Genomic DNA, 19,076 nt, shown 5'->3' on the forward strand with positions numbered 1-19,076 from the left:
ATGGCAATCACACAATACACACTGTAGTCCACTATATAATGTGTAGATAATGACTTCAGACACAGCCCAGAATTATGAGAAAAAAGTAAGAACTCAATTTTTTTTAGTGGCCCAATTCCTCTTCCATACAGTAGTGTCAATCAACAGCACACTCAGAACTGAGGCGATTCTTAGTCTGCATACTGACTTTTTAGAGTTAATTTTGTGACACGATTGAGTCAAAACCTGCTTAGAATGAGACTTCTGGGTCGAGCTGGAACATGGCTTCAGTCTCGCACAAAGGAAACAAGCAAGCAATAAAACACATTTTATATTTATGTCTTTATTAGACAAAATCAAGAGACAGAGTAGAATGACACAGGGTAAAGATCAAACCCATGATGTTACTGGCACTGTTTGAAATAAACTTAAATCTCTCCAGAGAGCTCTAGAGTGGTTTAGAAACTTCATGTTAATGGTCTTTCCAACACACTGAGACATTATCTGAAATCATTTGGCTATACATATAACAAACTGGAGACAAAATCACAATTATAAACACTGCTACAACCTAAAAATACATGTCTTTATGTACAAGTCGCAATTAGTTATATGCCAAAGAATAAAAACATGGAATCACTATATTCAATCATTTTCACATTTTAAACATCCCCATAAGTAGACTGCCGACAATTAATAGATCCTACTAAGTAGTGTTGCTTGTGTATGCGTATCTTATTCCTCTGTGTCAAGGAGCTCTGCTGTAGTCTTAAAAACACATTAATGAGCAACACTGTCGCACTGAGTGGCATCCTTCATTACCATGAACACACACATACACACATACACACACTGTAGATTATTTTCCCACATCATCACAAGTGCACCTAACGTCTCCAACACACGCACTATTCCATCCTGTTTGAGTAATGATTCATAAAAACTAAACATAAAAGACCCTTTAGAGAACATTAAACTACATTTATTGGACCCGTCTGAACGGATTTATGTTTTCAGGAGGAAGCGATGCAGCTACATGCCACACACACACACAGCAGGGACAGACTGACACATTGTTGGTTTGGTCTTTTCAGGGCATTTGTTCCCATTAAGAAAGTATATGAACACAATTGTGATCTGTAGGAGTTACATGTATGTATTCTGGTGCTGGGGAAACTAAAGAAAAAGCACACCAACACACAGAAAAGATCCAGTCAGCCTTGCTGTGGTCAGGTTTGGACAGAACTCAAGCTAAATAAATCCTCCAGAGGAAAACTCTTTGTTGCTGTTTAAGTGTTCATATTTACATTCTATACATATAGTGTTATACTCTTCACTATACAGCCTACCACATCTTCTGTTAGCTTCTATTTTCTGCCACAGTTTAAGTGCATTCCAGCCAGTCCTCTAAATGTGAATGCTGTATGAACAAGTGGTCGGTGACAGGCCGGAGACACGCTGTGAATAATAACACAGCTCACAGAGCAACTTCTGCTGCTCTTGGCTCCTGATCCACCCCTCTGTCCACAAACTGCAGGTTGATTGGCTTCGCAGGGCAGAGCAGAGTCCTGGTGATGGGCGTCACTGTGGTTCCAGCAGGATCCGGCCTCACCTCGTACTGTTTTATCAACTGTAAAATAAAAAAGGAAAGACATTCAAGTAGAAATACATGAAGGGATATTTTTTATTACTGTTAATTAAATCAGTCCAAAGTCAGATGACTGATTTGTGGTTTGCATCGATTCCACTGTCAAGACTAATAACAGAAGAACAGCCCGTCCTGTGTGGTCTGCTGGAAAAGTTGCTGATTTCCAGCAATATCACTGGAAAATAACTGTTTTTCAGTGAAATCAGCCCACTCACACAGTAGTAATATGTTGGTTTGGGTGTTGCAGGAGTCATAAGTGATGTAAACATAGTAGAAAAGGCAGTTATATGCCTCTGTGCTACAGTCAAGTTGCTGTTCCTGAGCTGTGGTGTTGAATACTGGCCAGAACGTTCTGAGATCAAATGTCATAACTTCATCATTTTATTGTGGACAGGCAGATTTGTGCAGCGTCAGCTGTAATGTAGGCTTATACAGACTGATGGATGGATAGATAGATTTTGATGAAAATGAGAATAAATGACTGATACCAGCTGTGATAGAGAGCAGATCTGTGTTCATGTTAGCAGCTCTGAGCTGTTCTTACCCTGGACAGGAGCAGATACATCTCCAGCTCAGCCACCCGTCGGCCCAGACACGCCCGGACTCCAAAACCGAACGGCACCGACCCAAACGGGTGCAGCTTGTACTTGTCGTCGACTCCTCGGAGCCAGCGCTGTGGCATGAAGGCGTGAGGGTCGGGGAAAATATTCTCATCGTAGGACACACAGTAGTGGCACAGGTGGAACAGCGTCTGTGAGAGAGGACACAGTTACAGGTGAGGAGGCTGACAAGCCAGTGACCACAGTTCAAGGCTGCGTCTCCAAGCATGAAACCACCTGATATTTTTAACAAGACCTCAGAACAATTTCCAGCTGTGTGTGTGGAGACCAAGGCAGGTATTTTAACACGAAACATTATGTTTTCCTAACGCTGACCAAGCGGTCTTTGTGCCTAAACCTATCCAGACCAAAAGTTTGGTGTTGTCACAAGATAAAAATGAAAATTTAACCTAAAGAAACGTAAAGTTTCCACATAAAGAAATGTAATTTCAGCATTTCCATTGTTTGCAGAAACACATTCTGGCGATTGGGTTGGTATACTGTCTTTGAATGGAACAATCACACAAAGTATGTAAAAAAGTGTTTTTTAGGTTTTTTTTAAATAAATTAAATTAAATTAAAACAATTTCTCAGCCCTTTAAAATATAGTTCTTAAAACATGTCTCATTCATTCATTTCAGGTTCAATTCTGTTTTATTATAATGAGCTCATTTTGGCTAAAAACCCATATTATGTCTGAGCCCTAAGTTTAGACCTCTGAATCTGTGTTCTGAGATGCTCATTGGTACACTGCAGTTACAAAGCAGAAATGCTCAGCCATGGTGGTGACTTATATTGCTCATGATATCTCTTGCATCATATAAAAACACAGTATGAACAGGTTAACAAGGTTTAAACTAACTTAATTTTTACTGAACAGGGTCTTTAAAATAAGTTGCAGCTATTCCTGTCTTTTTTTAAGTGAATGGACACAAGGACTACGTCAGAAAAGAGCCAGTCCCCACTGAATACAGCCGGACAGCCCATTTTCTCATTAACCAATGAATACTTCAGACATGTGTGTCTCACCTGTTTGGGGAAAAGATAACCTCCCACCACAATCTCATTTTCAACAGTGACACGGGCGTTTCCTGGTACCACTGGATACAGCCTGGTGAGCAGACAACACAGTAACGAGTAAAAAAAAACTAACTCTAACACAACGTGATCACACTGAAAATAACATCATTGGGAATCATTCTTAAATAGTTGATTAAGGAACATTGGTGAGGAAAAAATATGCTGCTGAGCAAAGTCAGACAGAGAGAAATGTTAGAGGAAACTAGTTTATAGTGCCAGGCCCTCACCATCAGCATCATTCAACATCATTTTAATGTGTATTCTGCATGCTGGGGGAACTACCTCCAAGTCTGCTACAGCCAGACTGACTGTATTTACTTTGACAGGCTGCTCTACAGACAGCAGCATGTCCCTGCTCCACCTAGTTGAAGAGTCTATATTTGTTGAATCATTACCAAACTCAAATGTTTGATGGCCCTGTGGTCAACAAATAGTTGACCACAGCAGATCTGACCTGAAAGAACCTGCAGCTCCTACAATCATGTGTCTGATGTGTCTGTACTGATTATTATTCTATTGATGAAATGAGAGATTCCCTCTGACCGTAACGTTTCTTTGATGATGGCCTTCAGATACGGCATGTGAGCAGTGTCATCACTGTTTGGAACCTTGTCTCCGGGACAGACACTTATCACTTCCTGGTACAGCTGTTCCTGGAACTCTGGATGCTTTGCCAACAGGTACAGAGACCACGAGATGGTGTTGGACGTCTGCAACAGAGACTTCTGTCATTTCATGTCATGTTTGAGGTTTGTGCTCGCTCAGTGAGCACTGATTTGTTGTCTAGGTTAGAACTGGTATAAATTTAAGGTTCAATAAAACTGCTGCTTCAACATTTCACACACACTGTCTGTACTCACTGTGTCCACTCCTGCCAGCAGCAGCTCGGTGATGCTGCCCAGGATCTCAGTGACCGTCATTTGGTCACTGAGCAGCAGGTGTGTGAGGTACGCTCCCTCCAAGCTCTGGTCCAGCTCCGCCTTCTCCTGGATCTCTTCCATTTTCTTCTGCACCAAGTCTTCAGCTGTGAAGCACAAAAAAAACTCACCTGTTTCATTTCTCATGGGACACTAAGAGGAGACGGCCTTCACACTTTTGTACACTAGATGGCGACAGAAACACACTGAGGGATCTTGTTCAGACACTCAGAATCAGAATCATCAATTCCTTTATTTGTCCCGCAAACGGGGAAATTTCTGTGTCACAGCAGCCAAAGGACAGTAATATTACAATAAACAATAATAATAGTAAAAAAGAAACAATATAATAAAAAGGTAACAAATAGAAATAGGCTTGTATATACATCGTATGTACATACCTAATATTTATAATATGAACAGTGTATTAGAACAGTGTGGGCAGTGTGTTGTTATTAATAAATAATAAATATGGGTATGAAAATTTGCCCAGTTAGTGCAAATCAAAATGAGAAATGGGCTAAGTGAAGAGATTTCTATTGGACAGGGGTGGACTTTGTCCTCTGGGAGTCACTGGAGTCTCTGGTCCTTGAAATTATTTGATAACGCAAACTGAAAAATGGCCATGAAGCTTGAGCTCTAACAGGGAGTGGCAGAGGGCTGTCGAAGAACAAACAACACTAACACTACCAGGGCTCCATGCATGTGGGGCATGCTCACAGGGGCGCCCTAACTGTTAATATCTTTAAAATAGCTTTCACATGATTAAACACGTCTCCATCTGTATAAAAACATGTCATACTTCCTGTGTGTTATTAACACAATTTTCAACTTCAACTTCAATTTTTCATGCCGAAGTAAAAAAGAAAATTCAAATGTAGATAATATGAGGTGTCTAGAATCTCAATTATTTTTTTTTAATTTAATATCTTAAGAAATAAAGTTTAAAAAAGTTTTTTTACTGATTCTATTGTATTTCAGGTGTGGTAACCTGAACCTAAAATGACTGCATTTGAACATCTGACAGTCATAGAATATCATATCAGCTGAATACAGATTACTTTCTTTATTAGAACACAACGCAGCAGAATAACTTCCAAAGATCTGATTCACAAGGTAACTTCCACAGTTGCAGGACTGAGTATTTAACCTCAGTACTATTTGACTGCCAGTTGGTGTCACAAACTGTGAAGTACTGAAAGGACAGAATGTTAGTTTAACATTGTGTTCACATGTTTGAACTCCTCAGGTGCAGATCACGTAGAGCCTGCTTTACAGTTTTATTTATTATGTTTCTAGTAGTGTATAATCACCTGAAACAAGAATGACTGTGTTTTTGTTATCTGAAATGAGAGAGGGAGGGCCTATTGTGTTTTTTGCATTTTCATGGTGCAGTCAGGCTAAACATGAAGAGAACATTAGGCTCATGTTACATGCACTGCTGCACCCAGCTTGGTGTATTTCAGCACCTTCTTCAGGAGCCGCGTCTGGTTGACTGCCACTTCCAGCTCTAACTGAGGCTGACCAGTGTCCAGTTCAATGACCTGTTGGCTCCGATTAATGCCAGGAATTAATGCCAATTCCCGGCAAGAGATTTCTCGGTGACCTGATCAATAAATGGATCAGAAGGATGCTGAAATAACAACATCATAATGCCGCCTTGTAAAAAGCCTGAATTCATGCTTCGTCAGGTCTATCAACAGGATGACAAGCGAGCAACTTTTAAAATGCTTGTTCCCTGAATGACTTACCAGGTAGTCTGACTTCCTCGCTCACTTTCCTCCATGCCAGCTCTTTTTTTGTCCTGTCTCGGTACAAGTAGATGTGTTATCGAACAGCTCTGGGTGTCCGCAAACGGAAACAATTAGTGATTATTATCCTCTCCTCCATCGCTGTTCATGAATGTTCGGACATCAGCAACGTGACCTCAGTGTGAATGTGGCTTTCGTGACACAGCGTCACATGAAATCCTCACTTGAGTTCAATATTTTAATCTCACGCAAATGCGTATAGATGTGAATAGAGGAATATTTGTGTTGTTTCACTGACTTTGTATGTTACCTGATAGGCCAATAATTTGCCTTGCATTTGGTCTGAATGCCCCATTAGCGGCTGTGGGGGAGGGTGAGGCGAGGGGTATTCAGTTGGTTGCAATAAGACACCACACAGCTAAGTCCTTCACATTGGGCCTTTAAAACACATGCTGCATTTTAATGTTGTCTTAATGTTATCGTAAACATTTCTATAAAATAAATCTCGATGCAGAAGAAAAATCCTGGTTTTGTATTTTTTCACTATTCAAGCATTAAATAGCTTTATGAAAGAAATGCCTGAGACATGCGAATGTAATATATATACAGGATGTGATCTCGTCATACAGAGTGAAGAAAATCAAGGTTCAAGGGATTAAACATGCTACACTGCTTTGATTCACTGGTTGACATAAGAGCTGCTCACCAACTTTGAAGAGATGATCCCAGGCTGCCACAAACTGTTTCCAGAAGGGCAGGTAGGGCCAGGCAGACTTGGGGAAGAGGACGATGATCAAGGAGAGCCTGAACATTTCGCCCACGGAGTAGATGAACTTCTGGGTTTCCTCGGGCACCACCTCATTAATGCAGCCCATACGGTTCTCAAACAGCACCACACAGATCCCTGCATTTCACAATTACATTATCAAACTGCGGCTTCTCTAAACAGGATAAAAAAGTGCGTTGACTATATAGTTCATATGTCATTTATCATGACTTATTACACAGCTAACTCACTGTAAAAAGAAATATATGCAGAAAGTAAAAAAAAACAAACACTTAATAAACTGGCTGTTAAAGGAACGGCTCCTCATTTTGGGACATTTGGGGTTTTTTTGTTTAATGAGAGGATCAACACCACTGTCATGTCTGTCTGGTAACATACACACAAACTAAACAAACATGAAAAAAGTGAGCTTTGGCCTGCTGATTCTGAATGTTTAAGTCTTTATGCGAAGCTAAGATAACTGGCTGCTAACTGTAGCTCCATATGTACTCATCTAACTCTCTGCAAGACAGCAAATAAGTGGTTTTCCCAAAATGAGAAACTATTTCTTTAAAAACACATTACCCACGTGCACTCAATGTACCTAAACCAACCTTTGTGAACTCATAAGGTACTAGGATCACACCTGCAGTATTATCTCACAGTATCTAATTAGCTGTCAAGGCCAAAACACTCAACTGTGTCAAAATCAAAGTATCCCTAACCCTGAGCACATACAGAAACAGGCTGTTCTACAAAGAGCAGCATGTCTCTGCTCGACCCACTTAAGAGTCTATATTTGTTCAACATTGTTCAAAACATTCAGATCTCAGGTGGAGGCTACTTTTTGGCAAATGAAGTAACACAACGAGCTGCTTGTCAAAAAGTCAAGGACACCTACAGCAGGGCTGATAGCATATCCTTCTGTCATCTTTCACAGTTGTGTGTTAGAGATAACATGTAATATAATAATAAAAAAAGATACAATAAGAATCCTTCAAGTCCAGGAGACTTATTTGCTTTGCCAATAGCGTTAGCAGTGAATGTGAGTTATCATGCAGCTACATGTCAAAGTGGCCGACTCTGTCTGACCAGGAGCTCCCAGTGAACACGGACCATTAAGTGGTGACAGGGCTCGCCAGCATCTGAGACCAACGGCTGCCAGTTTGACGACAGAGAATACAGAACCAAGGTGGTTTTGTTGCCAGGTTTGGCTCCTGGCATCCCAAGGTGTAATGTTAGTCAGCTTATAGGACTGGCAAGTTAGCTGCATGGCTAAACGAGCAGGCAGTAACTGTCTCCTACTGGTTAAACCACCTCAGTACTGGATTCATGTTGTCAAGCTGTCCACAGTTGGTATCTGAGTTTGTGTTTTGACCCATAACTGGCCGTGTGCTACGGAAGCCCTGAGGGACAATTTTCTAAGTCTGATCGAAATTGTTTTCTCTCCTGTGTTTATTACTTGAGAACTAGCGAGGGAAAAAGTTTTGCCAGGAATTTTTCTTTGTGTTTGTTTTTTCATGTGGGAAACCAAGTCTGAGCTCTGTGCCACTCTCCCACTGCTGAAAGCTGCAGGTTGATTGATGGTGGATGATATTATTGGTTAAAATTTGTTAGTACAGGCTGACGTCAGCATGTGACATTTTTGTTTTCCAGGAAGAAGACATGATTTTGATCGATTTCATGTAAAACATATATTTTTGTGTTGACTTTTGAAATCAGAAGTTTATTAAAAAAAAAAATTCCCTAAATTGTACCTGTTGTTATGTGTTATAGTTGTTATGAGTTTGTATTGCTTGTCATGTTCTGTGTCTTTGGACTGTTCTGATGGAAACATTATTGATTAGAGCCCAACTGATAAATCATCAGCCAAAAGTGGCTGACAACAGATATTTTGGTATCTGTGTACATGTTTAAAAACTTTTTTTTTTTTGTTAAAGTGTAAAATATCCTGCCTCCGTCACATATCTTTGTCACAGGTGTTTGATAACTACATTTGAGTTGTAGTAGGCTCTATCATTTATTATTATTATTGACAAACCTTTTTTTGAAAAGTGACAGAAACAAAAATAGTACAGTTTCTTTCATTCTTGTAGACTTCCTCTAGTTACCTCGACATTACTAATCCAGGTGTTTTCACATATCTAAAAGATAGACGCATTTCTGGAGTTGATCAAATAAAAACATTTCATGTGTTTGTTCTCTGCTGACCTTCAAAAGCAAACTTGTAGAGCTCTCCAGCTAGGTCGTTGACCACCACTCCCCCCCCCTTGGTCTCCCTCAGCCAGGCCAGTCTCTGGATGAAGTCTGTCACCACCTCGTTGATGGAGTCTGCGTACGACGAGACGTGTTTGGGCTTCAACATCCGAGGGTTCAGGATGCTGCGGATATGCTGCCACTTAGCCCCCATTCTGCAAATCAGGAGTAATAAGAAGAAATGAGCTTCACGACAGAATGAGATCAAGTTGTTTAATACCTGCACTGATCAAACTGAAACAATTCATTTCATTTTTCTAATCTGAAAAGGTTTTAACATCAGGCTGGAGCTGCATGAGACCATTTCATCGGAAACTTGTAATTCTTGAGTGGAAATGTATCACATTTGTCTTATGAGACTCTTGTTTACATTGCTTTTTTCTTATGTTCCTTTAATGAGAGGTCACCGATATTCTATTATCAAATTAGCAAATCTCATAAAAAGGCCAAAACCATCAAAAATTCATCAAAGAGTCACGTGGGGCCGTCGGGAAAGATGGCGACACACTAGGAGAGCTCCTGACAACCATCAACTAATTACATAAATTAGGAAACATACACTTCGTTTATTAACATAATATTAGTGGCCTCTACTTAGGTAGTGTTATTGTCAGTAGTCGACCGACAATTTTCAACTTCTTGGCGAAATGGCAAACAATAGCAAAGCAAACTTTTTCAAAGGTGTATCTACGAGAAGCAAGCTAGCTACGAAGAGCAGCCAACTGCCTGAGAACACCTCACCTACGAGAACACCAGAGAGCAACCCTCCGCTGAATAAATCTGAAACGGGAGACCCTGGCACTGGAAGGAATATCGATGAAAATATGTTCGAGGAAATACGAAAGATGAGTGCTACTCTACAGGTGGTGGCGGGGGATGTGGTCGCGATTGAAGAGACAACAAAAGAGTTAAAAGACTTGGTGGCTAACATTCAAGAAAGACTTGGAGAGGCAGAACAGCGGATATCGGACATAGAGGATATGCATGCAGGGATGGAGAAGAACATGGAGAAATGTGACAAGAGACTAGAAATACTGTGGACACATGTGGAAGACCTCGAAAACAGAAGCAGGAGGAATAATATCAGGATGGTGGGATTGAAAGAAGGTAAAGAGGAGACGGGCAAAGTGGCTCAGTATGTGGAAAAGATTCTGTATGAGGGGCTCGGTCTCACTGGCAGCTGTTTCGAGATAGAACGTGCCCATCGGTCTCTCGCCCCCATGCCTAACCCGAATGAACCACCTAGGACCATCATGATACGCTTCCTACGTTCATCAGCTTGAGACAGGGTGCTACAGGTGGCTAAGGAGAAACGTGGAATCGAATGGGAGGGCTGTAAGTTGTCTTTCTTTGAAGATCTGACGAGGGAGCTGGCGGAGAAAAGAAAGGCCTTTATGCCGGTGAAGAGACGCCTGCACAAGCTTAATGTTAGACACAGGCTGGTATATCCTGCGACGCTTATCTTTACATGGAAGGGACAAAAGATAACATTCCGAGACAGCAAGGAGGCGGAGAAGTTTATGCAAGAAGACTCTAAATAGAGGACCATGGGACTTGATACTGAGAACATGACCAAGTGTGTGTGAACCTATGGAACGAAGGTCCCGTTGCCTAGGAAACCACTAACGCGCCTCACGGACCAAGTCAAGTTTGTTTAGTTCAGTCCATTTTCAGTCAGGACGGGAGGGGATCGCTTAGCAACAGTAAGTTCTGGGTTGCTTTGCTTGAGGGTTTATTGTTTTCGTTCATGTTTGTTTTCTGTGTTAAGACAGTGTATTTGAGTTGGCCTAATAATGCTCTGAACAGTTTAAAGAATATTTGTTTTGTTAAAATAACAACCATGACAGATAAATTGCAGTCACAACCACAATACTATTACAAGCTTGAGAATTATGACTGACAGGTATATTAATATGATATCATGGAACATAAATGGATGTGGAAGCTACATTAAAAGGAGGAAGGTTCTGACATATTTGAAATCCAAAAATACAGATATAGCATTTATTCAAGAGTCGCATATAATGGGGGATGAAGAGGCAGTGAAATTTTTAAAAAGTTGGGTAGGGAAAGTTTATCATAGCTCCTACTCGAGCAAAAGGAATGGGGTGATGATTCTCATCAATAAAAATTTAAGCTTTGTCATGCTAAAACAATACAACGACATGGAAGGACGACTTATTTGTATTGAAGCCTTGATCAATGGGATTAGGACAATATTATGCAATATATATGCTCCAAACAAGGAGGAGCCTGATTTTTTCCATGAAATTAATAGAGTGGTAGGACATATGGAGGGTCAGGTTATAATAGCAGGTGATTTCAATCAGGTAATGGATGGGATGATCGATAGGAGCAGACCCAGTGATAAATCTTCATCCAAAGATAGAGCTGCAATTAAGATGTTGGCAGAGGATATGAACCTAGTAGATATGGAGATTAGTGAACCCACGTGAGAGAGAATACACCTTTTACTCTCACTGCCACAAGTCCCATTCAAGGATCGATTTTTTCCTGATATCAAATACATTAGTAGACTCAGTTGTGAACTGTGAGATAGGTGCCATTGTCCTCAGCGACCATGGCACAGTGGAGTTACATGTTGACTTGAATTCAGACAAAGTAAAAAGGGGTCGTTGGAGGCTCAATACCATGCTGCTGAAAGACAAATCTTTTAGTGACGTATTATCAAAGGATCTTAAATTTTTCTTTGAAACTAATATAGGCTCCACAGAAAAAATATCCTCTGTTTGGGAAGCTTCGAAGGCATTTATAAGGGGGAAAATCATCGCCCACTCTTCAAAAGTAAAAAAAGAAAATAGAAAGAAAGAAAAAAGATTAGACCAAGAGATATACGTAATTTGGAGAAAGACCTGGCAAGACAGTATTCAGATCACTTATATCAAACCATACGCAATCTGAAATATCAGCTACATGACATATATAATAAAAAAGCTGAGTATGCTTTATTTAGACTTAAATCCAATTTTTATGAAGGGGGTGAAAAAAATGGCAGACTATTAGCTCAGCAATTGAAACAACAAGATAACTCTAATAACATTCCAATGATTAAAAAGGGCAATGGGGTAGTGACTTCATCAAAGGACATTAATGAGGTTTTTGAAAAGTTTTATAAAGACCTCTACACATCCACCTGTACGCCTGACACAGAAGAAGTAGAGACATTTTTCGCAGGTCTTAACCTACCTACTATCTCTAGTGAACAAAAAGAACAGCTGGATGCTTCTATAACAGAGGAAGAAATTAGAACTACTATTCTCTCCATGAAAGCCGGGAAATCACCAGGAATGGATGGCTTCCCAGTTGAATACTACAAGAAATATGTTGATATTTTGGCTCCCATTCTACTTAAGGTGTATATAGAAGCATTGGAAACAGGCACGCCTGATTCATTTAATGATGCATTAATCACTCTCATTCCTAAAAAGGACAGAGATTCATCTGACCCATCTAATTTCAGACCTGTAAGCCTTCTTGATGTAGATTTTAAGATCTTGACAAAGACACTGGCGTCACATATAGGAAAAGTATTACCAGACATCATAAATGGTGATCAAGTAGGATTCATTAAAAATAGGTCCTCAGTTGATAATATGCGAAGACTTATGCATCTCACATATATGAATCGCTCTAATTCGGTACCAGTTGCAGCCCTCTCACTTGATGCCAAGAAAGCTTTTGGCCGGGTGGAGTGGGGGTTTCTTATGTTAGCGCTTTCCAAGTTTGGATTCAGAACTGTTTTCTGTAACTGGGTGGACACAAGCTGTTTATGTACGCTGATGATATTTTAGCAGTGATAGCAGACCCTGTCAATTCTCTGCTGGTGTTATTAGAATGTATTAACGCATACTCCAAACTGTCAGGTTACAAGATAAATTGGCACAAATCGGAGGCCATGCCTTTATCAAACACATGCCATTCTAGTTATGTTACTTAATTTAACTTCAAATGGATGCCTTCGGGTATGAAATACTTGGGTATGAAATTAAATCCAAATTTGGATGAAATAATGTTGTCAAATATGGAACCACTCCTCCAAAAGATAAAAGTGAATTTGGACAAATGTGAAAAATTGAAACTTACATTATGGGGAAAAATTAATGTGATTAAAATGGTGGTTGCCCCACAATTCAATTATGTCTCCAGGATGTTACCTGTTTGTATAACAACAGCTCTTTAAGCAATTTGACAGAATTATAAAAGACTTTTTAAGGGAAAAGAAGAGACCAAGGATTAATATGAAGAAAATGTGGTCACCAAGGGACATAGGAGGAATGGCTCTAACCGATGTCAGACTATATAATCTATCATTTGAAATGTCCAGACTGTCTAAGCATTGGGAGGGAACTGACCCGGAGCTGAGCTGGATCAAAACTGAGTGGGAACTGGTAAACCCCTATAAACCTTCATGTTTTCTCACATGGTTCAACTGCTAATGGGCATGATTATTCTTCAAACCCAGTATTGGCTCATTCTAAGGCGGTATGGAGAGAAGTACACAGGATGTGTGGTGTGTCACACTTAAGACAACCATATGCCTCTATATGGCACAACCCTGCCATACGTATTGGGAAAAAGACTGTACTGGAATCAATGGCTTGTGAAAGGAATATGTAATGTAAATGACCTATATTCTGATGGAGCGTTTATTTCCTTTTCTGAACTTAAGCAAAAATATGATTTGGAAAGTAAAGGTAATTTTTGGAAGTTCTTACAAATCTGGGACAGTATAACTAAGGGTCAATTAATTCAAGACAAGAATCCAGTGATAGAATTTCTGGAACTACCTGGTATAGCACGCAGGGCAGCTGTGTTTTACAAGATCTTTAATGGGTTACAGAAAAATATATGTAAAAATCTGAGATTTGTCTGGCAGAAAGACCTAGAATGTGAGCTGAACGATGAAATCTGGCTAACAATATTAGCAAATACTGGGAAATATATAAAGGAGGCTAAGGGGAAATTTACGCAATACAGATGAATACATAGGTTTTATTTTACCCCATCTAAACTTCACAGAATGGGCTTGTTGGCTAATAACTTATGCTGGAAATGTCAGGAAGAGACAGGAACATTCTTACATGCTATTTGGGAATGTAAATGTATTAACCCATTCTGGGAAAAAGTAATGGAAAACATAAGGAAATGGGTGGGGTTAACAATACATGTATCACCAAGATTATGCCTACTGGGGGACCAAACAGAATTGCCCAGTATATCAAAATATGACCTTGCAGTGATAAAATTAGGGGTTGTTACAGCTGCCCGAGTAATTCTCAGGGTTTGGAAAAGTACATCCTTTCCAGATTTTAAAAAATGGATGGAATTAATGTTGGAGGCTGTATCATATGAACACGTTAGCTAGAATCAATGATGATGTGGATAACTTCATGAGGTCATGGGACCGCTTTCTCGCTTGGAATACTGTTATGACACTGTGATGATTTGACTGACTGCATTGATGTCAATATAATTGTTGAATGTTTATATTGGTTGTTTTAAATATGAGCATTTACAAGGGGCCTAACTAAAGGGAACACTGTCTGTTTATATGTTTAAACAAATAAATAAAAACTTTAATAAGAAAAAAAAAAATCATCAAAAATAACAAATATTGTGTGTGTGTGTGTGCGCGCGCGCGCACAGAGCCTGATATATCTCATTCCTCCAAAAACAACAAAAAAGAAGATTTGGGCACTAATACAGGGAATTGGTGGACTATTTCGTGGTTGTTGTCATGGTTTTTTGTTTTTTTTTAATTTATTGAGGCTTTTAAAAAAGAAAAAAGTCAAAAAGTACTGCTTAAAAAGTTATTATCTCTAAATCTTGTAACTGTGACTGCAGTTCAACCATTACATTAGTTGATACAACTGAGCACCTGATAACTGAGTCAGGTTATGAAATGTATTCAAGAAAGAACAGCAGAAGCACCAAACCCCTGTGAGTCATTGTTGGTGATTAACTGTGTCACATTAATTTAGTTATTTAATTCGATTTTTTGGTTCTATGTGTTGGATTTGAAGTTATTTGCTATTTGAATTGTTAGCAAATATATTTTAGCCAAACACCGTATTTAGGCCTATCAGGGGCCTGTGCCACGAAGTTATTATAAATTAGTCTAATATATACTAATATGTTTCTGTGCGTATAGCATATCTTCAAATATGTTTCTGGATGAAATTACAAATGTACCCATAGTTTTTCTCATGCTACTTGATCCAGATAAAAACCACCTGTTAAAGAACCCAGAACACAGGAAAAGACATCTACTCTGTTAAAAATGTTCGAGGGGAGAACCCTGAGAACATCGTTAGCTCGTCCCACCCACAATTTAAATGTGTTTTGTGGTATTTGTTGACAATAAGAAAAACCGAGAACAATGCCAGCCTTATTCACACTATCTAATGACCTTGTAATAAAGAAGAGAACATTTGGTTCCACTCTCTAAACTATTCTTTCATTAGTGATGGAAATGGCTGACACATTTTAAAAACATCTTAATTATTGAGGTTGTTTTACAGGTCAGACGCTGGAGTTTAACTCTCAGCCTGTCTGCCACTTTGGGAGCTCTGATGTCACAACAGTCACCATCCATGACGGGTGCTGCCAAAACAGGTCTGACAGGAAAAACGGTGTACCAGCAAGGATAAGCTGCTATTAGTCAGCCAGAGAAACTGATGGTCCTCGTGCCTGTTTAGGTCTGCCTGGAGTGACTGGCACCTCGGGGGAAGAAAAGTTCCCTCTGTACGTCTTGAGCCTCATGATGAGGCTGTTGATGATATCTGAACCCAAACATGGCAGCCAAAGGCAAAGCCGAGCTGCAAGCCCAGACTGAAGCCAAGGACCAGGCTTCAGTCTGGGCTTGCAGCTCGGCTTTGCCTTCCCATCCCTCCCATCCCATGCATTATTAATGAACCCTGTCACCTATCACTACACATCAAGTGCAAATACACAGCAGCTTAATACAGTAGTTTCCCTTAAATGATGTTCCCATGGACTTCTTATTTTAAATCAAACTATTCATTACAATGTACAAAGCTTTTTCAAGGCTGCAGCAGTCTGAGTTAGAAAAATAAAGCAGGTACCTTCAAAAGTTACAGTCCACTGAAGAGGGTGAATCTGGAGGACACTTTTGGACAGTTTAGACAGGAGGAACAGTTACAGTAATTTTTTACTTTTTCAATGTTTATACAACTGAGTCCACTAACCAAGAGCAACAGTAGTTAACGTTAGTATAGGAATGGAAATTAAAGCTACAAAGGTGGCAGGGTCCGCCACATATAAACAAAGTAAAGTATGTTTGTTTATTCAGTCATGAAAACAAGATTCAAAACTTTATTGCCATATCAAAGTAATTGAATGTAATTGTCCCTGTGAGCTCATCCGAATAATCAAATAAGACAGAATCAGATTGATAAAATAAATACATAAATACAAAGAGATAGTTTGTTTAAACATTAAAAAATCAATTAACATCTTTCTCTTCTGATTAACATGTCTTCCCTAAAACTACGTAGTGCACCTTTAGACACTGACCCACATCTACACAGCTGTAAAGCCAGAGGATCTATAGTGGTTTCACTCACTCAGTCAGGGGTCCATGGGCCTGGTTCCTGAGCTCTCTGTAGCCCCTCCAGTGGGGCATGTCAGACCGGACCGGGTGTCTTCCCTCCTGCCTCAGAACCTCTTCTATCAGCTCGGCGCTGGCCACGTTCACCACGACTAGAGGGCCATACTTTGATTTCCACAGAGGGCCGTAGATCTTACTGTGCTCTATCTATGAATAAAGAGTAATTCATCGGGTTAGATGTTCAATCTGACAGTCATTAATTTACCAACAATTCAGACCTTCAGCTGTGAAACATTTTATAAATCTATTCACTTTATGGCTTTAGGCTTAAACAGTCAGTTCACCCAAATAATAGAAAAACACTTTGCATCGTCTCCGCTTGAATAAATTGTTAAATATATATATATGTGTATCTGTGATGTTATAGATACTGTAGCTGACACTGACCAAAGGAAACACACATTTAGTTTGGATAGTTTTCTTATTCTAACATGTTTTTTTATCTTATTTTTGTGCCTCACATGCTTGAATTGAACTGAATGAAAGCCTGATGTATGTTTCTACATCATGCATTAATAAAGGCAGTTGGTGCTACGTCTTTGTTCAAACACTTATCCCTGTTTTATCTCCTCTCTATAGTGTACACATGTCTTATTCTTCTTTTAAATATGCCAAAATTGCAAATTTCAAGGATTATCTTATCTTACATTATCTTATTTTAAGATTAATTCATGATACAAAAACAGATTTGATAGAACTTTTTGAGGAGATTATAATGATCCACAAACAAAAGAGCACAGTAATGTGACCCACAGTTTCCAGACACCAATCCAAAGTAGAACAACAGGGGTGTTCTGTGTACTTGAAGCAGGAGTTCACATTAATATGTTTTATATATTTTTTTAAAATAACCTGTAGGCATATTCAAAATGTGCTGTTTTGTAATATGAATGTAATTTTTGCAGCTGTATCTGTTGTTTATGTCAGTTTAAAGGTGAAGTTAGGTGGAGACTCCCCCGTCCTGTGGTTACTGCCAGTATCAGGTTATAAACAGCCTCTGGTTTCTGTTACATGAGCTCCTCCTTCACTGTAATCTTTCACAACAGTGAAGCACTCATACAGCAGCTTTCATCTACTCTGGTGAAGTAAACCCTATAATTTATGACCCTAACCCTCCAACTCAAACCCCCAAAATGATGGTGAATGTCATAAAATATTCAACAGCAGCATTGTGTCTCTCCAGAAACAGTCTCACACACACCTTGATGTGACTGTTTTCAAAGGAACTACAGTGACATCTGTCCACAGTGATGATCAGAGACAACAGGGACACTGAGACAGACACACGGACCAATGGAAGTTTAAAAAAAATGTCATTTTGAAACGCGCAAATACAAACAGACTCCACTGTACCTGTACTGGGGACAGGAAATAAACCTCAACCCCCCAACTGCCTGCATCACTACTACAGGAGGCTTAATGAGAAAACACTATTTTAGTCATTTGGTGGAACTGAACCTTTAATGCAGTGAATGTTAGGTAATTTAAGGTGAATAACAACTTAGTGCACAGGTGCACTACAGGTCAGAGTAAACCAAACAATACACACACAAACACACAGACACGTCAAACAGGGCACTACATTTCTCTACTATCTAAGAGGGGACCTCTGTGTCTGGTCAGGTCGGAGTAAACCAGATAACACACACACACACACACACACACACACACACACACACGCACGCACGCACACACACACACACACACTCATTTCACTCACTTGCAGTTGTTGCGACGTTTGGAAATATCCCTTCACAAAGAGCCAGTTTAACGTGGTTAGAAAACTCGGTCCGCCTAAATCGTCTATAGTTTTCTGTTTGACGCCGCCCCCCATCACCGTGGAGGTGGAGGTGTTGGAGGACACGTCTCGGCGGTGAATGTCTCCACAGCTCGCCGTCGCTCTCTGGGCGCCGTCATGCTGCGGACGGTTCGGTCGCAGTCCGAAGCTGCGCAGAGCTCTCCTCAACATTTCAACGTGTGATCCGTCTGTTTCGGTCTGGACCAGCCTCACAGTCCCGCTGTGTGAGTCTGTGTATGTGCGTGTGTGTGCGTGTGGTTGTGTGATGGTGGCTCAGTATAATGGCTCCCTGTCTGCAGTGACAGCGCAGCAGACTGAACCGACTGTGGACTTTGATACCGTCACAACTTGAAGAGAGCAGCAGAACAAACAAATCAGACTGTGTTTACAGTTTATTTATAGATATTATGGGTCAACTTGTGGGACACTTACCTTCCTTTTCTGTTTCAACTGAGTCACTGAATTTAAAGAGTAACTCAACATCAGTTGTGCATAGATGGTATGTAACGAAGTACATCTACTCAAGTACACTTGTGAGGTACTTGTACTTAACTTGAGTATTTCTATTTTCTAGTTCACTGCATTTATTAGTTAACTTTAGTTACTAGTTACTTTGCATATTACATGCTGC

At 39.9% G+C, this 19,076-nt stretch overlaps 1 protein-coding gene across 1 annotated transcript; it reads right to left on the reverse strand.

Annotated features, from left to right (window-relative positions):
• Positions 1 to 302: 302 nt before the first annotated feature.
• cyp27a3 (cytochrome P450 family 27 subfamily A member 3) lies at positions 303 to 18,728 on the reverse strand. The gene is made up of 9 exons (XM_073474129.1): positions 18,368 to 18,728; positions 16,604 to 16,794; positions 8,952 to 9,151; positions 6,681 to 6,878; positions 4,167 to 4,330; positions 3,850 to 4,016; positions 3,256 to 3,337; positions 2,172 to 2,378; positions 303 to 1,609 (listed from the first exon to the last, which is right to left on the reverse strand). The coding sequence occupies exons 1-9, from the start codon at positions 18,614 to 18,616 to the stop codon at positions 1,457 to 1,459; spliced, it is 1,611 nt and encodes a 536-aa protein (XP_073330230.1). The 5' UTR covers positions 18,617 to 18,728; the 3' UTR covers positions 303 to 1,456.
• Positions 18,729 to 19,076: the final 348 nt, after the last annotated feature.

The sequence above is a fragment of the Pagrus major genome, chromosome 9 (genome assembly GCF_040436345.1).
Source record: "Pagrus major chromosome 9, Pma_NU_1.0".
Taxonomy (NCBI): domain Eukaryota; kingdom Metazoa; phylum Chordata; class Actinopteri; order Spariformes; family Sparidae; genus Pagrus; species Pagrus major.

Coding starts and splice junctions, on each gene's coding strand:
- cyp27a3 (XM_073474129.1), bottom strand. CDS start 18,616: ATGTTGAGGAGAGCTCTGCGCAGCTTCGGACTGCGACCGAACCGTCCG. Junction 16,795..18,367: donor AAACGTCGCAACAACTGCAA/GTGAGTGAAATG, acceptor CTTTATTCATAG/ATAGAGCACAGTAAGATCTA. Junction 4,017..4,166: donor TGCTGGCAGGAGTGGACACA/GTGAGTACAGAC, acceptor TCTCTGTTGCAG/ACGTCCAACACCATCTCGTG.